The following is a 13051-nucleotide window of genomic DNA, read 5'->3' on the forward strand; positions in this document are numbered from 1 at the left end:
TGTATATATATGTATTTCTGTGTATATATACATATATATATATGTGTATATATATATATATATTTGCCCCAGTCAGGTCTGCCATCCCTGCTCTCATCCCCAGGGATGGGAAACCCGAGGACGAGGCCGGACCCTTCACTCCTGCCCAGGATCTCCTCCCCTGGGCCATTTCAAGGGCAGTTCTGGGGTTTTTAGTTCAAGAGGCTCAGAAGGCTGGTTTGGCACCAAGCACTCAGATGCTCCCACCAATCCCAGCTGCCAGAGAATTTGGGATGGCTCCCCAGGAGTTTCCACTGTTGTGGTCACCATCTGCCTTCCCAGTGCATCCGTGTCCATCCCCAAAGCCCCGTTTCCCCTCTGGCACAGGGAAAATCCCATCTTCCCCCTTGGATGGGGGTGATTGACGTGGTCTTGCTCCACTCCCAGGATGCAGCGCCGAGGCCGATGCTGTTCCCACTCTCCCTGCAGCATCTGTCACTTCCCCCGTTGGAAAAAAATTAAAGATAGCATGAAAAAAAGTCAAATTTCAAATATCAAATAAAAAAATTACCCCAATAAATAAACCACCCCTGGAAAGGGCAGGGGGAGAGGGACCCGAGGAGCAGCTCAGCCAAATCCAGTCATGCTGAGAAAAGATAAAATACTCAGGAAAACTCCATTTTTTGCTATTTTCCCCATTTTTTGGTGGCATTTCAGGAAAGGATGAGCCCCAGCCCAGCCCACCTAGGAGGACAGATCCAGCCTCTGTAAATCTAATTGTTGCCCTGGGGCTCCTGATTTTGCCTTTCCAGAGGTTTTCTGGCATCCGGAGCTTCTCCAGGAGCCACTGAAGATGATGATGAGACTGGGGAGGGATTACAAGCTGAGTCAGTAACTAGCATAGTTAATTAGTCTGTGACGGGTTATGATGGTATAATTACACCTCCAGGGATTTCCTGCTGAGAATAAAGCTCCATGTTTTATTGAGTGATGGCCAGTGACACCAGTGGCGACACCAAGGATGGCTCAGCCAATTGCTCCCCTCCTCTCCCGCCCAAAAATAATAATAACTATAATAATAATAGTAAAAAAAAAAAAAAAAAGGAAAAAAGTTCTGTCTGGGGGAAAAATAAAAAAAAAATTAAAAAAATAGATATTTACACAAAACTCCAGGAACCAGCATATAAACAAATATCGCTTCAAGTAGTCCTTGATTATTATTAATTATTATTATTTTTTAATACTGATAATCTCAAAAAAAAAAAAAAAAAAAAGGGAAGACGGTTAGGTCTCGTTAAAAAATAAAAAGCCAAAGGGAAAAGGTGATTTTTGGCAGGTCTTAACACTTTTCCATGCACTTGGCGTTGGCGTGGGTGAGGTGGTTAAAGCGCGGAGGGCTTGGCTGCAGTGGAGCCGGCTCGGGACGCTCCCGTGGGGTTTTCAGGCTTGGTTTGCTCCTACCAACAGGCGATGGCGATTCGGCACAAGGATTTGGCGGCGGATGCTCCGGGACGTGGGATGCTCCGAGGGGAAGGGCCAGGAGCGGCTCAGTGCCTCCCGTCCCCGTCCACCCCCCGGCCGCCCGGAGGTCTCAACCCCCCAAATCATTAAGGCCACCATTAAAACCGTCCCCTCCCGGCCTTTTTAATTAAGAATTCATCTCCTGGCGTTAACGAGGAAGCCATCAGAGCACTGCCAATGGGGGGGATGCCCCGGCATGGATGTGACTCCAGGGTGGAGCCTCTCAGACCATGAACTCGTTGCTCCCCAGGAGGACGAGGGGTTGGGCGGCGGCGCAATCGGCCTCAGGGTTCCTCTTGCGTCCCCCTCCAGGCCCCCCATCCGGGGGCTCTTTGGTTTTTGGGGGGGAAGATTTCACGCTCTTCAGTTTCTGTTTGCCTTTCTCTGGGTTGAAGGTCCCGCGCGTGGTGAACTGCGGCCGGTCCTCGGCATTATGGAGAGGCCCCGCCAGGCCCTCGGGGCTCACCCGGGATTCAGGGGCCTCGCCGTGTCCCCCTGCTCGGTAGAAAGGAGATTTGGAGTACATCTGGAAGCGCTTCCGGGGCAGATGGGGCAAGCAGGAGGTGGATGACTGGGAGGAGGAAGAGGAGGAGGAGATGGGGGTGTCGGTTGGCTCCGCCGGGTCCAGCCGCATCCTGGGGTGCCGTCGCAGCCGGCTCGGCCCCTCGGCCTTGGCAGGGCGCAGGGAGCTAAGTGCTACACTTCTCTCTGCAGGGGCAGAAGGACCACAGATAATCAGCACCCAGACACCACCCAGTATCCAACCACACTGCTCCCTGGGGACACATGCCACTGAAGCCAGGACAACACTCCCAGCATCTCGGTGGGGGCAGCATCACCCCAGATGATGCGGCAGTGCTGGAAGAACGCTCACCTCCCCACCAATCCTGGCTGCGCTCACTCATTCCCCAGGGCCACGTTCTTGAACCCTTAACCCCCCTCACTGCATACATTTAAACTGTCAACTTTAAATAAACTTGAAAATCCCACATAGCCCTTCCCAAAGCAACAGAAAAACATGGTGGAAGGTGTGCCTGCTCATGGCAGGGAGATGGAATTCATCACCTTTGAATGTCCCTTCCAACCTAAACCACTCCGTCATAAACCCAAGAACACCTGGATTTACCCGAGCGATCGGAGATGGCTCCTTCGGAGTCAAAGTTCAAATTCTCGGAGCTGTCAGCTGTGCCAATGGAGGCTTCTGACTCGAGGGTTTCGTCGTCGGAGGCGCGGGGCTCCAGCGTCAGCATCTCGAATGTCAGCTCCTCCCTGCAAAGCCAACCCAGTCCCACTGAACCAACGGGACCAAAAAGGTGGAGGGAGCAAGGGATGCATGTGTGCTGAGAGATCATGGAGGGGTGGAGGCCCCCAGTTCAAACCACACGACATCCAGAGGCTGGGGACACGGCTTCAACGCTCAGCCAGACTCACTTTTCCTTCTGCAGGCTCTCGATCTGCTCAGTCAGCACCTTCTCCTCCTGCTGCATGGCCACCTGCTGCTGCTCCGTCACTTCCATCTCCATGGCCTCCTCGCTGCTCAGGGTCTCCTCGGGGACGTCCGTCACTGAGGGCAAGCGGCCGGTGACAGGGGACGCGGGGCTGGGGAAGGCGCCGCGCCGCACGCGTCCTTTGCCCTGAAGGGAGACAACGGTGTCACCGCCACCAGCCGAGGTGATGTGGCACACACTCAGGTGCCAAGCACACTGCTCTCCCGAGGAGTGAAGAAGAAGGCCCCAGGCACTGGTCCTCAGTGTGCTGCTGCTGATGCACCCCGGGCCCTCAGGCTGGGAGAAGTACCAGAACTCAACTCTGGAGGGGCTGGAGGTGGTGAGGAAGGCAGCGGTGAGGATGATGCTGATGGACCAAGTGCAGCTTGGTCCAGCTCTGAGCAAGCCCAGCTAGCAGCAGGCTGGGTTCCCACAAAGCCCACAGCCTGCACGATGGGAAGCTAGATGGTGGCTTTGGGTGGGAGCATCACCAAGGCTTTGATTTCAGGGCACCTGACACCAAAGGGCACCTGTTTTATCCTTGGATCAAGTCTCACATCCTTCCCTCATCCACCCTTGGTATTTCCTGAGCATCACAAGGGTCTCACTGACCCCTTCAGCAAACAGGGACTCCCACCTAATTATGTTGTCCATGCCATGCCATGTCTCATCTACAGGAGATCCAGAAACCAGGACCACCTCCAGTGGTCCACTGTAAGACAATCAGTGTGGATCTCTGTGCCCACAGTTGAATTCACTCTGATCTAATGCAGTTCTGAAGAACTATCTCATTTTTTTAATACTGAAACTGAAAACAAAAGAGGCACAAATTGTGGTGGTAGAGGTGGAGAGATATATATGCAACCCTTTTTAATCTTCTGGGTACCAGATCTACAGATCTGCTCCACGGAGCAGAGGAAAATGGAGGACTCTTGGAGATGAGGGATATGGCAGATATTAAACAGCTTTTATCTTCAACGTTATCATGACCAGACTTCTCATCTTCTACATTCCGGATCCTGACATGACCAGGACTAGGAGATGTTCATCACTTGCTGCCCTCCCCTGACAGCCATCACCCAGGAAGAACCTGCATCTCCTTGGGGTTGAAGAGTTTGTTGCAGCTCAATTTTGCTCCCCCTATTTAACCCCTACAACTGTAGCATCCCTGGGTCTTCCTGAAAACCCATGTGCTCAGAGCAGATTTTCAGGATAAGGGATCCTCCCTTTTTCTCTTGAAAAGCCAGATTTTCCCAATTTTAGCCCTTTCGTGTTTTAATGCCACATCTCAGAGATCTTTCTTTGTCTGCAAAGCCTCTCCTGTGCCCTGGTGTTCTTCTGATGACACTTTTCACGTGGGCTCCTGAGCTGAAGCACAGCTCCCTGAATCCTATTAGCCAAAAGCCCCAAGATCCCAAAGATCCCACTGCCTCGTGGAGTTAAGCCCCTGAGAAATGCTGTGCTCAGGGGAGCAGAGCTCAAATTTTGCTCTTCTCCACCTCCTGATACTCATGGATGTGGAAGAACGGGGGGAACCTGAGGGAACTTTCATCATGGACTGAGCCTGTTAGGAAAGGAATCAGCCCTATGAGCATTCCCAAAATCCTGCAGGTGCTTTTCTTGCCTGTCGCAAACTCACAGAACTCAAACTCAAGCTGGGATGGAGCTGGGGAATACAGGACTTGCTGGACTCCTCTTTCAAACCTGGGTGTCCTGACCTTGTGCTCAGGGTGGTGGTGCTCCTCCTCCACGAAGGTGGAGGAGACCTTTGGATGCCTCGTGGTCTCCAAGGCATCCCAGCTGAGGGTTTTATTCACCATCTTCAGAAACAGCAGCGCTGTGAAAGCAACTTGATGCTGAAACGCATCCTGAGCGAGGAGAAATCGAGGTGGGAAGGGAAGGGATGAGTCAAGCAAAGTAAAAAAGAGGGAAGCACAGGATGGAAAAAGGAAATAAAATAGAAAATTAAAGTAAGTAGGGAGGGAAAAGGGGTGGGAAGCGTATTTCTGAGGAGCTGCGTGCACGGATGGCCGAGCGCCAGCCCCAAACTCCTGTGCCCGGGGGACCTGCTGGAGGAACGGCGGCTCCGAGGAGCGGCGGGACCGGACAGGTCACGGACAATGGCCAGTGGGACAGAGCTGGAATGAGCGACGGTGACACACAACGAGGGACGCGGCAGCTGCCGTTGATACATACCGGGATTGAACTGCGGGTTATGCTCATAAATCTAACTGCAATTAGTACGGGCTTCTGGATTGGAGAGGAGATGAAAAGGAAAGCAGAAGGTTAGAGTGCACATGCCGCCGCCCCTCCAAAAACCCGCTTTGCTCAGTTTGAGGTTTTCTCGGTTAGCTGAGACGAGTGGGGCAGCTCTGCAGCACCAGCTACTCAATCTTGGGCAGCCCCTGCTTGGATTTCATCCCCAAAAAGCAGAAGCAATGTGTCCCTGAGCATCACAGGGGGCTGGTGCAAGCAGAGGGGGCCGCTTGGCTCCTCAGCCCAAGCCTGTGCTGACGGTGCTGCACCAGGTCCGTCCCTCTCCCGCAGCCCAACAAGCCAAGCACAGGTGCATCCACAGCCTGCCGGCCCCCCGCAAGCATGGAAGCTCAATGAGATGGGTTTGAGGCTCCCAAAAAGGCAGTGCGGGAGCAGGGAGAGCCTTTGGGGAACTCATTTTGGGTTCAGATAATGTGACTGAGCACGAAAAACAATGGTCCAGGTCACCCATGGGGTGATGTTGAACTGGTCACTGCAAGGCTTGACTCAACTCAGGACCAAAGAAGCTCAAATGAAGGTGGAAATGCTGATCAGGAACATCTGAGCAGGAGCGACAATGTTTCCACAGACTGTTCCCACCTCCTCGTGCTTTGGTAGGACTCCCTGCAAAGGTGAGGAGCCACCACGGGGCTGAGGGTCCCTGTCCTGGTGCAGATGGTGTGGGAGTTTGCGAGAGGTTGGGAGGCTGGGATAAGCAGGAGAAGATAAGGTAGGGTGGCTTCAGGGGCAAGGAGAGGACAGGAGAGGACAGAGAGGGCTTTGGCATCTCACCATAGATCTGCGGATCAAGGAGAGGCGGCTCTTGGCTTTGTTCTCTGCGAACTCCAGGCTGTTGATGTCTTTGAGCCGAGCCTTGTACTTGTTCATCTGCTCGATGACAATTAATTCCACACAACTATGGGAGAAAAAACCCAAAAGAAGACAAAATGGGGGGAGGAAGCCATTTGATTTGAGCTGCTATGTCTTGGCTTGTCCTTCAACAGGATTCCGTGGTAGCTTCTCCCTTAGTTCCAGCACATCCTCTCATTTTATTTTGGAAAGGAAAGGATTATTTTGCAGATCTGCCCTGATGGAAGAGCACGGAGGAGAAAGCTCCAGCTGGAAGCCAGAGGGTGGTGAGAATTCTCCTTAAAAGAGTGATCACGGGCTAGGGATGGATTGAGGAACAGCCTACAGATATTAAAGACGGCCAAGGATCCCACCAGAGCAATCTACCCCCATTGGAAGAGGGAGTGGTGGAACACAGACCTGCAGAAGGCAGGCTGATTCCAACTCGCTCGCACGCAGTAACTCTGCAGCAGCTTCTGCAACTGAGCCGACTGTTTGATGTTGTCAGGAGGGTGTTTGGGGAAAAACACAGTCCTTTCCTTGTAATAAAATGAGAGGAAGTGCTGGAGCTGAAGTGTGAGGGAGAAGCTACAATGAAATCCTGTTAAAGGACAGCTGCTCCTGCCAGCTGGGTCTCCAAACATGTTCTGGTCTTCAACAATTTTCACACTTACTGGAGGTAAAACCACCCCTTTCAGAAGTCTAGCCCTTCACTGGAGGGTTTTCATTACTGTGATTGACTCCAGTATCTATTTTAACACCTATTTAGCATGAGCCAAACTGAATCTGGGCAAGTACTTCACTTTTTCTCTGTAAAACCTTTTCAGTTATGGCAAACACCATAAATAAATCGAAGTATATTAATATTACTATTGCTCAGACCAAACAATTCACCTCTTTCAATAAAAAAGCCAAAATCAAGTAACAATCAAGATCTGCTTGCCAAAAATGAACTGCATTAACTATAAAACCATGTCAGCACAAGCTCCACCTTCTCCTGCCAGGCAGGAACTGAAGCTTATCCACTCTTGGGGATCCTCCATCACTTAAAAATCCTCATTTAACAATTTATTTGGGATTGAGAGGATTTGAAATATCTTCATGCAGATGCATTTATTTGCATTTAGATGCACAAATTACTACGTGTTTATCCCTTTGTGCCAAAGCTCTCAATTTTTGAGCCATTTTGACCATCCTAGGGGTTTCCAAGATGTGAACGGTGATGTGGTGGTGGAGCTAGCTCACCCAGCCCCAGGCTCTTACGTGGTGGTTTTGCTGATGTCCTGAACACTCTGCAGTGGGTCAGTTGTGTCGGGGCAGCGGAGGATGCAGGGAGCAAACACAATGGCCAGGGCATTGGCTGACATGCGGTTGGTCTCTTCTTGGAGGGCAATCCTGAAAAAACAGGGATTAAGAGAGAAGTCAGAGGTGGAGGTACCTCCACTGCACCTTTTGCACATGGTCATGGCTGAAGAGGAGATGGTATTTGTATGGTGCCATCTTGCTTTGAGGGAGAAAGACAAACCTCAAGACACCTCAGATATTCCCAAGGCAACGACCAGCCCTTTCCACCCAAAAAGATGTCCCTGCAGTAGTGAGAGGCACCTCAGGGCTGTAGGAACCACAGGTGACCAGAGCACAGCAGAGGTCACTCATCAACACAAAATCCCTTGGAGAAACAGCTCCACGGCCACCTCCTGGGAGACAGGGTGGATGCAAAAGCCTCAGATACTCTGGTGGGAAGGATGCCCGACCATCCTGCCTTTGCCTAAAGCTGCCCAGGCCCAGCATACCTGACCAGGTGGAAGATGAGGCGCTCCAGGGTGCTGAGGTGGGTGCGGGAGAGCTGGTCGATGACCGAGTACACCCCACGCACTGTCTCCTTCCTCTCCTGGAGGCCTGTGGAGAAACCACCAGCATTTAGGGGCAGCTTCTACTTCTTCCTCCTATTCCAAATGGTACTTCTTGACACTTAATTTTACTACTTAAGAGACAGAACTTTGGGGCTGAAATTAGCTGAATCATGATACAAAAGCCACCAAACTGAGACAAAAATGCCTGAGGTTTTGCATAAAAACCCTTTATAACCAAAAAATCAGACTTTGAAACCAGGTAAACACAATTTGGCAAAACCAGCTGGTTTGGCCCCGAAAAGTGAATGAAAAGTTTGGCATTTAAAGTGGTCAGCATTTCCCTCTACCAAGAGAATGGGATAGTGAGGGAAGCTCCTCACCCATCACCCGCAGGAATTCCTCGTAGAGCTCAAAGGTCATGAGGGGGTTGGGCAGATCTCGGAGCCACTGCTTGAACACGCTGGCAATGACGTGGATGTTATAGTCGTCTAAATTCACGTTATCGATGTCTGGGTTTGGCACCAGATGAAGTAAGAAGGAAAAGAACAAGAGACAATGATCAATATGAAGCCCAAGGCTGGACAAGGTGACCTTTAAAGGTCCCTTCCAACCCAAACTGTTCTATCATAAAGTATTCTAAAATAAAATATGTTTACGTGCCTTTAATGGCAACAAAGCCAGCACCTGATTTCAGCTCCACACGGTAAAATTAGAGAGAAATACATTTTCCAGGGCAAATAACTTCAGGGGGGACCAGGATTTCTTTTCTCACTGATGGTTGCTAGGGTGTAAGTAAGGCAGCATTTTCCCTCAGTTAGAATGACTTTTTTTCCGTGGATTGCTCCCAAAAAACCCATGAGTTGGCAACCTGAGTTGTGGCTCCTAATGTGAAATCATTCCTTGCACAGCCCAGAGTCAGGAATGCTGAAACATTCCACCTTCCTCCCATCCAACTTTGCTGCTGCGGAGATTCTCCTCCCCGTGTCGGATCTTTTCCCCTCTCCTCTGACCTGTATCCAGGCCTTGCCGCAGCTCCTTGATCTTGTTGGTGGATCCTGATTTCCTGTAGATGCCCTCCGTGTAGAGCCCGTGCATTTCGATGTAGTTGATGAGCTTCTCCACCAGCAGCGGCACCGCCCGCTCCTCGCTGGTCAGCCGCGACAGCTCCACGCCGAACTGCCGCGGCGAGAGCTCCGGGTCGTGCTGCACGGGAAAAGGGAAAAAGGGATTCAAATCCTTCTGTGATGCAATGCTGGTGCAGCTTTGGATCCGATTATTCAGAGTCCTTCGGCAGAAACAGGAGATGTGTGAGTCTAAAGGAGGACAGGACAGGAAAGGACATGGGTCTTGCAATGCTAACCCAGTTTCTGGGCATGCACCTGAAGGCAAAAAGTTTGGATTTCCTGTCTTTAACCAACTCCACTGTAGTTATGTTCCCAGCCTGGCAGGGCCAACACAGCTGGGCACGGTCCTCCACCTCCTGCCCCTCTGGCACCATCTCCAGGGATGATTTCGCCTCCCAAAGATGCACAAAGCAGAAGAGGCAAATATGAATCCTGGGCGTTTAAATCAACTTGAAGAATTGACAGTTACAAAATACCAGTGAACAAACAAGATGCCAACAAAAGAACATGGAAAGACCCATCTACAACTGTCAGGAAGGGCCCTTTTGCCAGTTGCAAATGCTCTCTGGACAGCTGATATCTAGCAAGTCCAAAGGTGAAGAAAGCCCTCCTGCACAGGAGATTCTGGATGGGAAAAGTTGAAAGATCCAATAAAATATTGACACAAATTCTCAGCCCCTTCAGCAAGGCAGTGGCTCCCCTCACAATCACTCCTGCATTTTTCTTTCTCCCACTCAATGTCATCCTTTCATTGATCCTGCAAACCTTAGGAGCAGATGTGTGGAAGGTCCTCATGTTGTTTCTTTCTCATGACTGATAGTTTGTAGCTCCCTGTCACTGAGAACAACCCTAAAAACACAAATTTACCAAGCACAGAGGAACTGGAGCCTGCCTAGAGAACTTCTAACTGCCCAGTGCAAAGCTACCCATGAAGACACAGTGAACTTGCTTCCTGGGATGCAGCACAAAAACTTCCTTGGGCAGAGAAATCACAACACAGAAGGTGGCTCCAAGAATGTCTGAAAAAATTAATCAGAGATCTCGATGAACTTCCCAGATTTCAGAGCACAAACTCTTATGAGGCATTCCCAGCTCCTACAGAAATAGTGCCAGAAAGGGAAAGACTGCAGCACAACTTCTATATGTATTCAAAATACAAGTATATTCACCCACACACACATCTTCAACATATATATTCAGATTATTCCTTGGGGAAAATGGCCTCATGCAGCTTTCTGGGGGCTGTGTATTATGGAGGTTGTTCCCCCCGAGAAGCCTCCCAGGGAGCTGATAAAACTTTCCACTCATTATTATCATGACTCTATTTCCTTCTTTTGGGCACAAAATAAGCTATTTTAAGCATCCCCTCCAAATCTTGATGATTCATTGTTAGCTGGGATGACCTGCTGCACTCATTGCCTGTTCCTCATACCCTTAAAACCAATAAACAATAATTCCCCTCTAAAGAGGACAGGGAACATCCTCCACCTGCCCTTCCTCGCTCAGCTATGGCAAGCAAGGATGGTAGAGAAAAAGCCTGTATTTCCAAGAATAACCCCATTTCAAAGTCCTTAAAAGCTACAAAGCCAGGGAAATTCCTATTATTCTGTGTGGTTACAAGGCAGGGAACGCACTGCAACATCTGCTGCATGACTGGGCAGATCCACAGTGACTCATCACCGCGTAATTCCCAAAATAGTTACAAAACCCTGGTTGGAGAGACCTCTGGGGGTCTCTGGTCTAAGCTCCTGCTGAAAGGAGGGTTATTTCCAGAATTTTATCAAGATTTGCACCTCCAATAATTTTTATACATATTTGGGATCATTGTCTCAAGGTATTTAATGGAAGCAAAGCAATGAGAGACATTTACCTTTTTGGAGCACTTGGTTGTGGTTTTAAGACAGCACTTCTTGTGACAAGCATATTTACATACTGCAACGGAGAAAAGGAGTGTTTAATTACCCCAAAAGTCACATTGCTGGAGAAACAGGAATGCATGTGAATTGAGCAGCACTTATCAGAACCACCAAGTCAAAAGCATGTTGGATTTGCAGTTTCTAGGGGCCAAGTCTGTTTTAGATCCCCTCCAACAAAAATAATGAAGCCTTTAAAATTAAAGGTGCCTATTTACATCCATGAAACATTAAACCCTCCCTGCATACTCCTGACAGATCAACTCAGACTATAACCCATGAGAGCTATCAGACACAGATACCCTCACAGACTGGAAATGGCACCTCCTTTGTATTCTTCCTGCACTGGGCCTGAAATGCTCCGGGGCTGATGCTGCCAACCTAATCACAGAAATGGAGAGGGATGATGGAGAAGGTTGATCCATCTCTTGGGTTTTTCCAAAAAGAGATTGATCAGGCTTTTCCATCACCCTCCTCCATTTTCCTGATCTCTCCAAAAATTCCCCTGCCTGGAGGTCAAACAGGTGAAGCCAATGAGTTTGCCAAGGTCAGGACCCCCACAGGCATCCCAGGGACACATTTCCATACCTGACTTTACTGTCCTTCCTACCATGACAGTTAAATGTGTCTGACCTTACGGGATGGGCACATAACCTGATGGGGTAAGATGTGTAACACGAAATTCATTAACTGTGTCAGGAAGGACTGCTGGGATGGACTTACTAGTTGACTTCAGAAACCTTAAGATCTGTCCCTAAAGCTCTTCAGGTGTTACAAAAATCAAAATTATTTGAGCATGGAGCTGCAGGAAACAGCAGTAAACACATTTCAAAATCCCCAAACTTATCACTGTGATAGAAGCACAAGAAAAGGATCAAATAAAGGTGCTTACATTTACAAACAGAAGCCCTGTCCATGATCCAGATCAAGGAGGAACAATATTCACAGTATGTGGGGATGCTGTATTGGGTTGCCTTGAAAATGTGACCATTGTGCTCTTCCACCTGGAGGATAAAGGTTGGATGGTGAGAAAAGGGAGCTAGTGCTCAGCCTGCTGCAAAACGGAGAGATGAACACAGACAGCTCTTCAACTTTAGCTCTTGCTTTTATTTGGTATTTTTGTTTCTTTTTCAGCCCAGCAACCCCACAGACAATCCAAAGCAACATCCATCTTGTAGGGCAACCAAACCATCATAGAAGCGGGTTGGAAACTCTTTGACTGAGCTTGGCAGGTCAACTTCTTCATGTTAGAAGGTTTTCTATGCACCTGTGGCCCCTTTTTTGGCTCTGCACCTGCACCCTTCCTAGCACCATCATATCCCTTAGGAAAACAGATGTAATGTCCTCCACGTCTGATCCCTGGGATGTAAAACACATACTGTAAACTTATGCAGAAAGCTGGAGCAAGACTTTGTTTTCCTCTCAGCCCTTTTCTGACAACCCTCGACATTACATTTATGTCTTAGCTGATGAGGGATGTGTTTTCAGAGCCAACCCAAGTGATCCTTGATCAAACAAAGCAAAGCTACCTCAAACACCTTTCTAACATGTCCTTTCAGAGCTGATGTTCAGATCTCAGCCCAGGAGGTGTCACAAGCTGGTCTCTTGATATTCTGGCCCCAAGGACATTGATTTTTTTAGTGTGCAGACTTAACTCACCACATCTGCTTCCTTTTTCCTTCTCTTTTTTCGTTCCGTTTTTGGCATCTGGTGAGAGAAAGAGATTTAACTAAATGTTTGGGCAATTTTGCCAGGTAAGGAGTACAGAGGACTCATATCTGATATTGCCCAGTGCCTTCCAGCCCCATCCTCCAGTGCACCTGCAGTCCCAGAAGAGTCACTCTAGAAAACTCTCCTATGGATCACTCCAGCTTTGGAATTTCCCTGGACAGCTCTTCCTATCTTCATCTTGGAGCTGGGAGTAGCTGCTGCTCCAGCTCTGACCCAAGGAAAACATGATACTCTGGAGAAAACCTGCCTGGAGAGGAGGCTGGAGAGGACTTGGAGCAGAAGAGCCAGGAGATGGGATATCTGTACAATAGACACCATCTCCCATGCCCAGCCTCAGA

At 49.3% G+C, this 13051-nt stretch overlaps 1 protein-coding gene across 9 annotated transcripts in view; it reads right to left on the bottom strand.

Annotated features, from left to right (window-relative positions):
• Positions 1–1193: 1193 nt before the first annotated feature.
• The window catches only part of MYO9A (myosin IXA), a 173851-nt gene continuing 161993 nt past the window's right edge, over positions 1194–13051 (bottom strand). For 7 of the 9 annotated variants that reach the window (XM_038147029.1, XM_038147030.1, XM_038147032.1 and 4 more), the window contains 12 exons: positions 12642–12689; positions 11875–11986; positions 10940–11001; positions 8956–9148; positions 8326–8454; positions 7886–7991; positions 7356–7487; positions 6036–6159; positions 5184–5237; positions 2932–3134; positions 2627–2769; positions 1194–2208 (listed from right to left, as the gene is read on the bottom strand). In XM_038147029.1, coding sequence (XP_038002957.1) covers positions 1724–2208; positions 2627–2769; positions 2932–3134; positions 5184–5237; positions 6036–6159; positions 7356–7487; positions 7886–7991; positions 8326–8454; positions 8956–9148; positions 10940–11001; positions 11875–11986; positions 12642–12689 — 1791 coding nt within the window. In that variant the 3' untranslated portion in view covers positions 1194–1723. The remainder of the gene's footprint in view (positions 2209–2626; positions 2770–2931; positions 3135–5183; positions 5238–6035; positions 6160–7355; positions 7488–7885; positions 7992–8325; positions 8455–8955; positions 9149–10939; positions 11002–11874; positions 11987–12641; positions 12690–13051) is intronic. The other 2 variants (XM_038147028.1, XM_038147027.1) reach the window with 1 other exon arrangement.

This window comes from Motacilla alba, chromosome 10, assembly GCF_015832195.1.
Source record: "Motacilla alba alba isolate MOTALB_02 chromosome 10, Motacilla_alba_V1.0_pri, whole genome shotgun sequence".
Taxonomy (NCBI): Eukaryota; Metazoa; Chordata; class Aves; order Passeriformes; family Motacillidae; genus Motacilla; species Motacilla alba.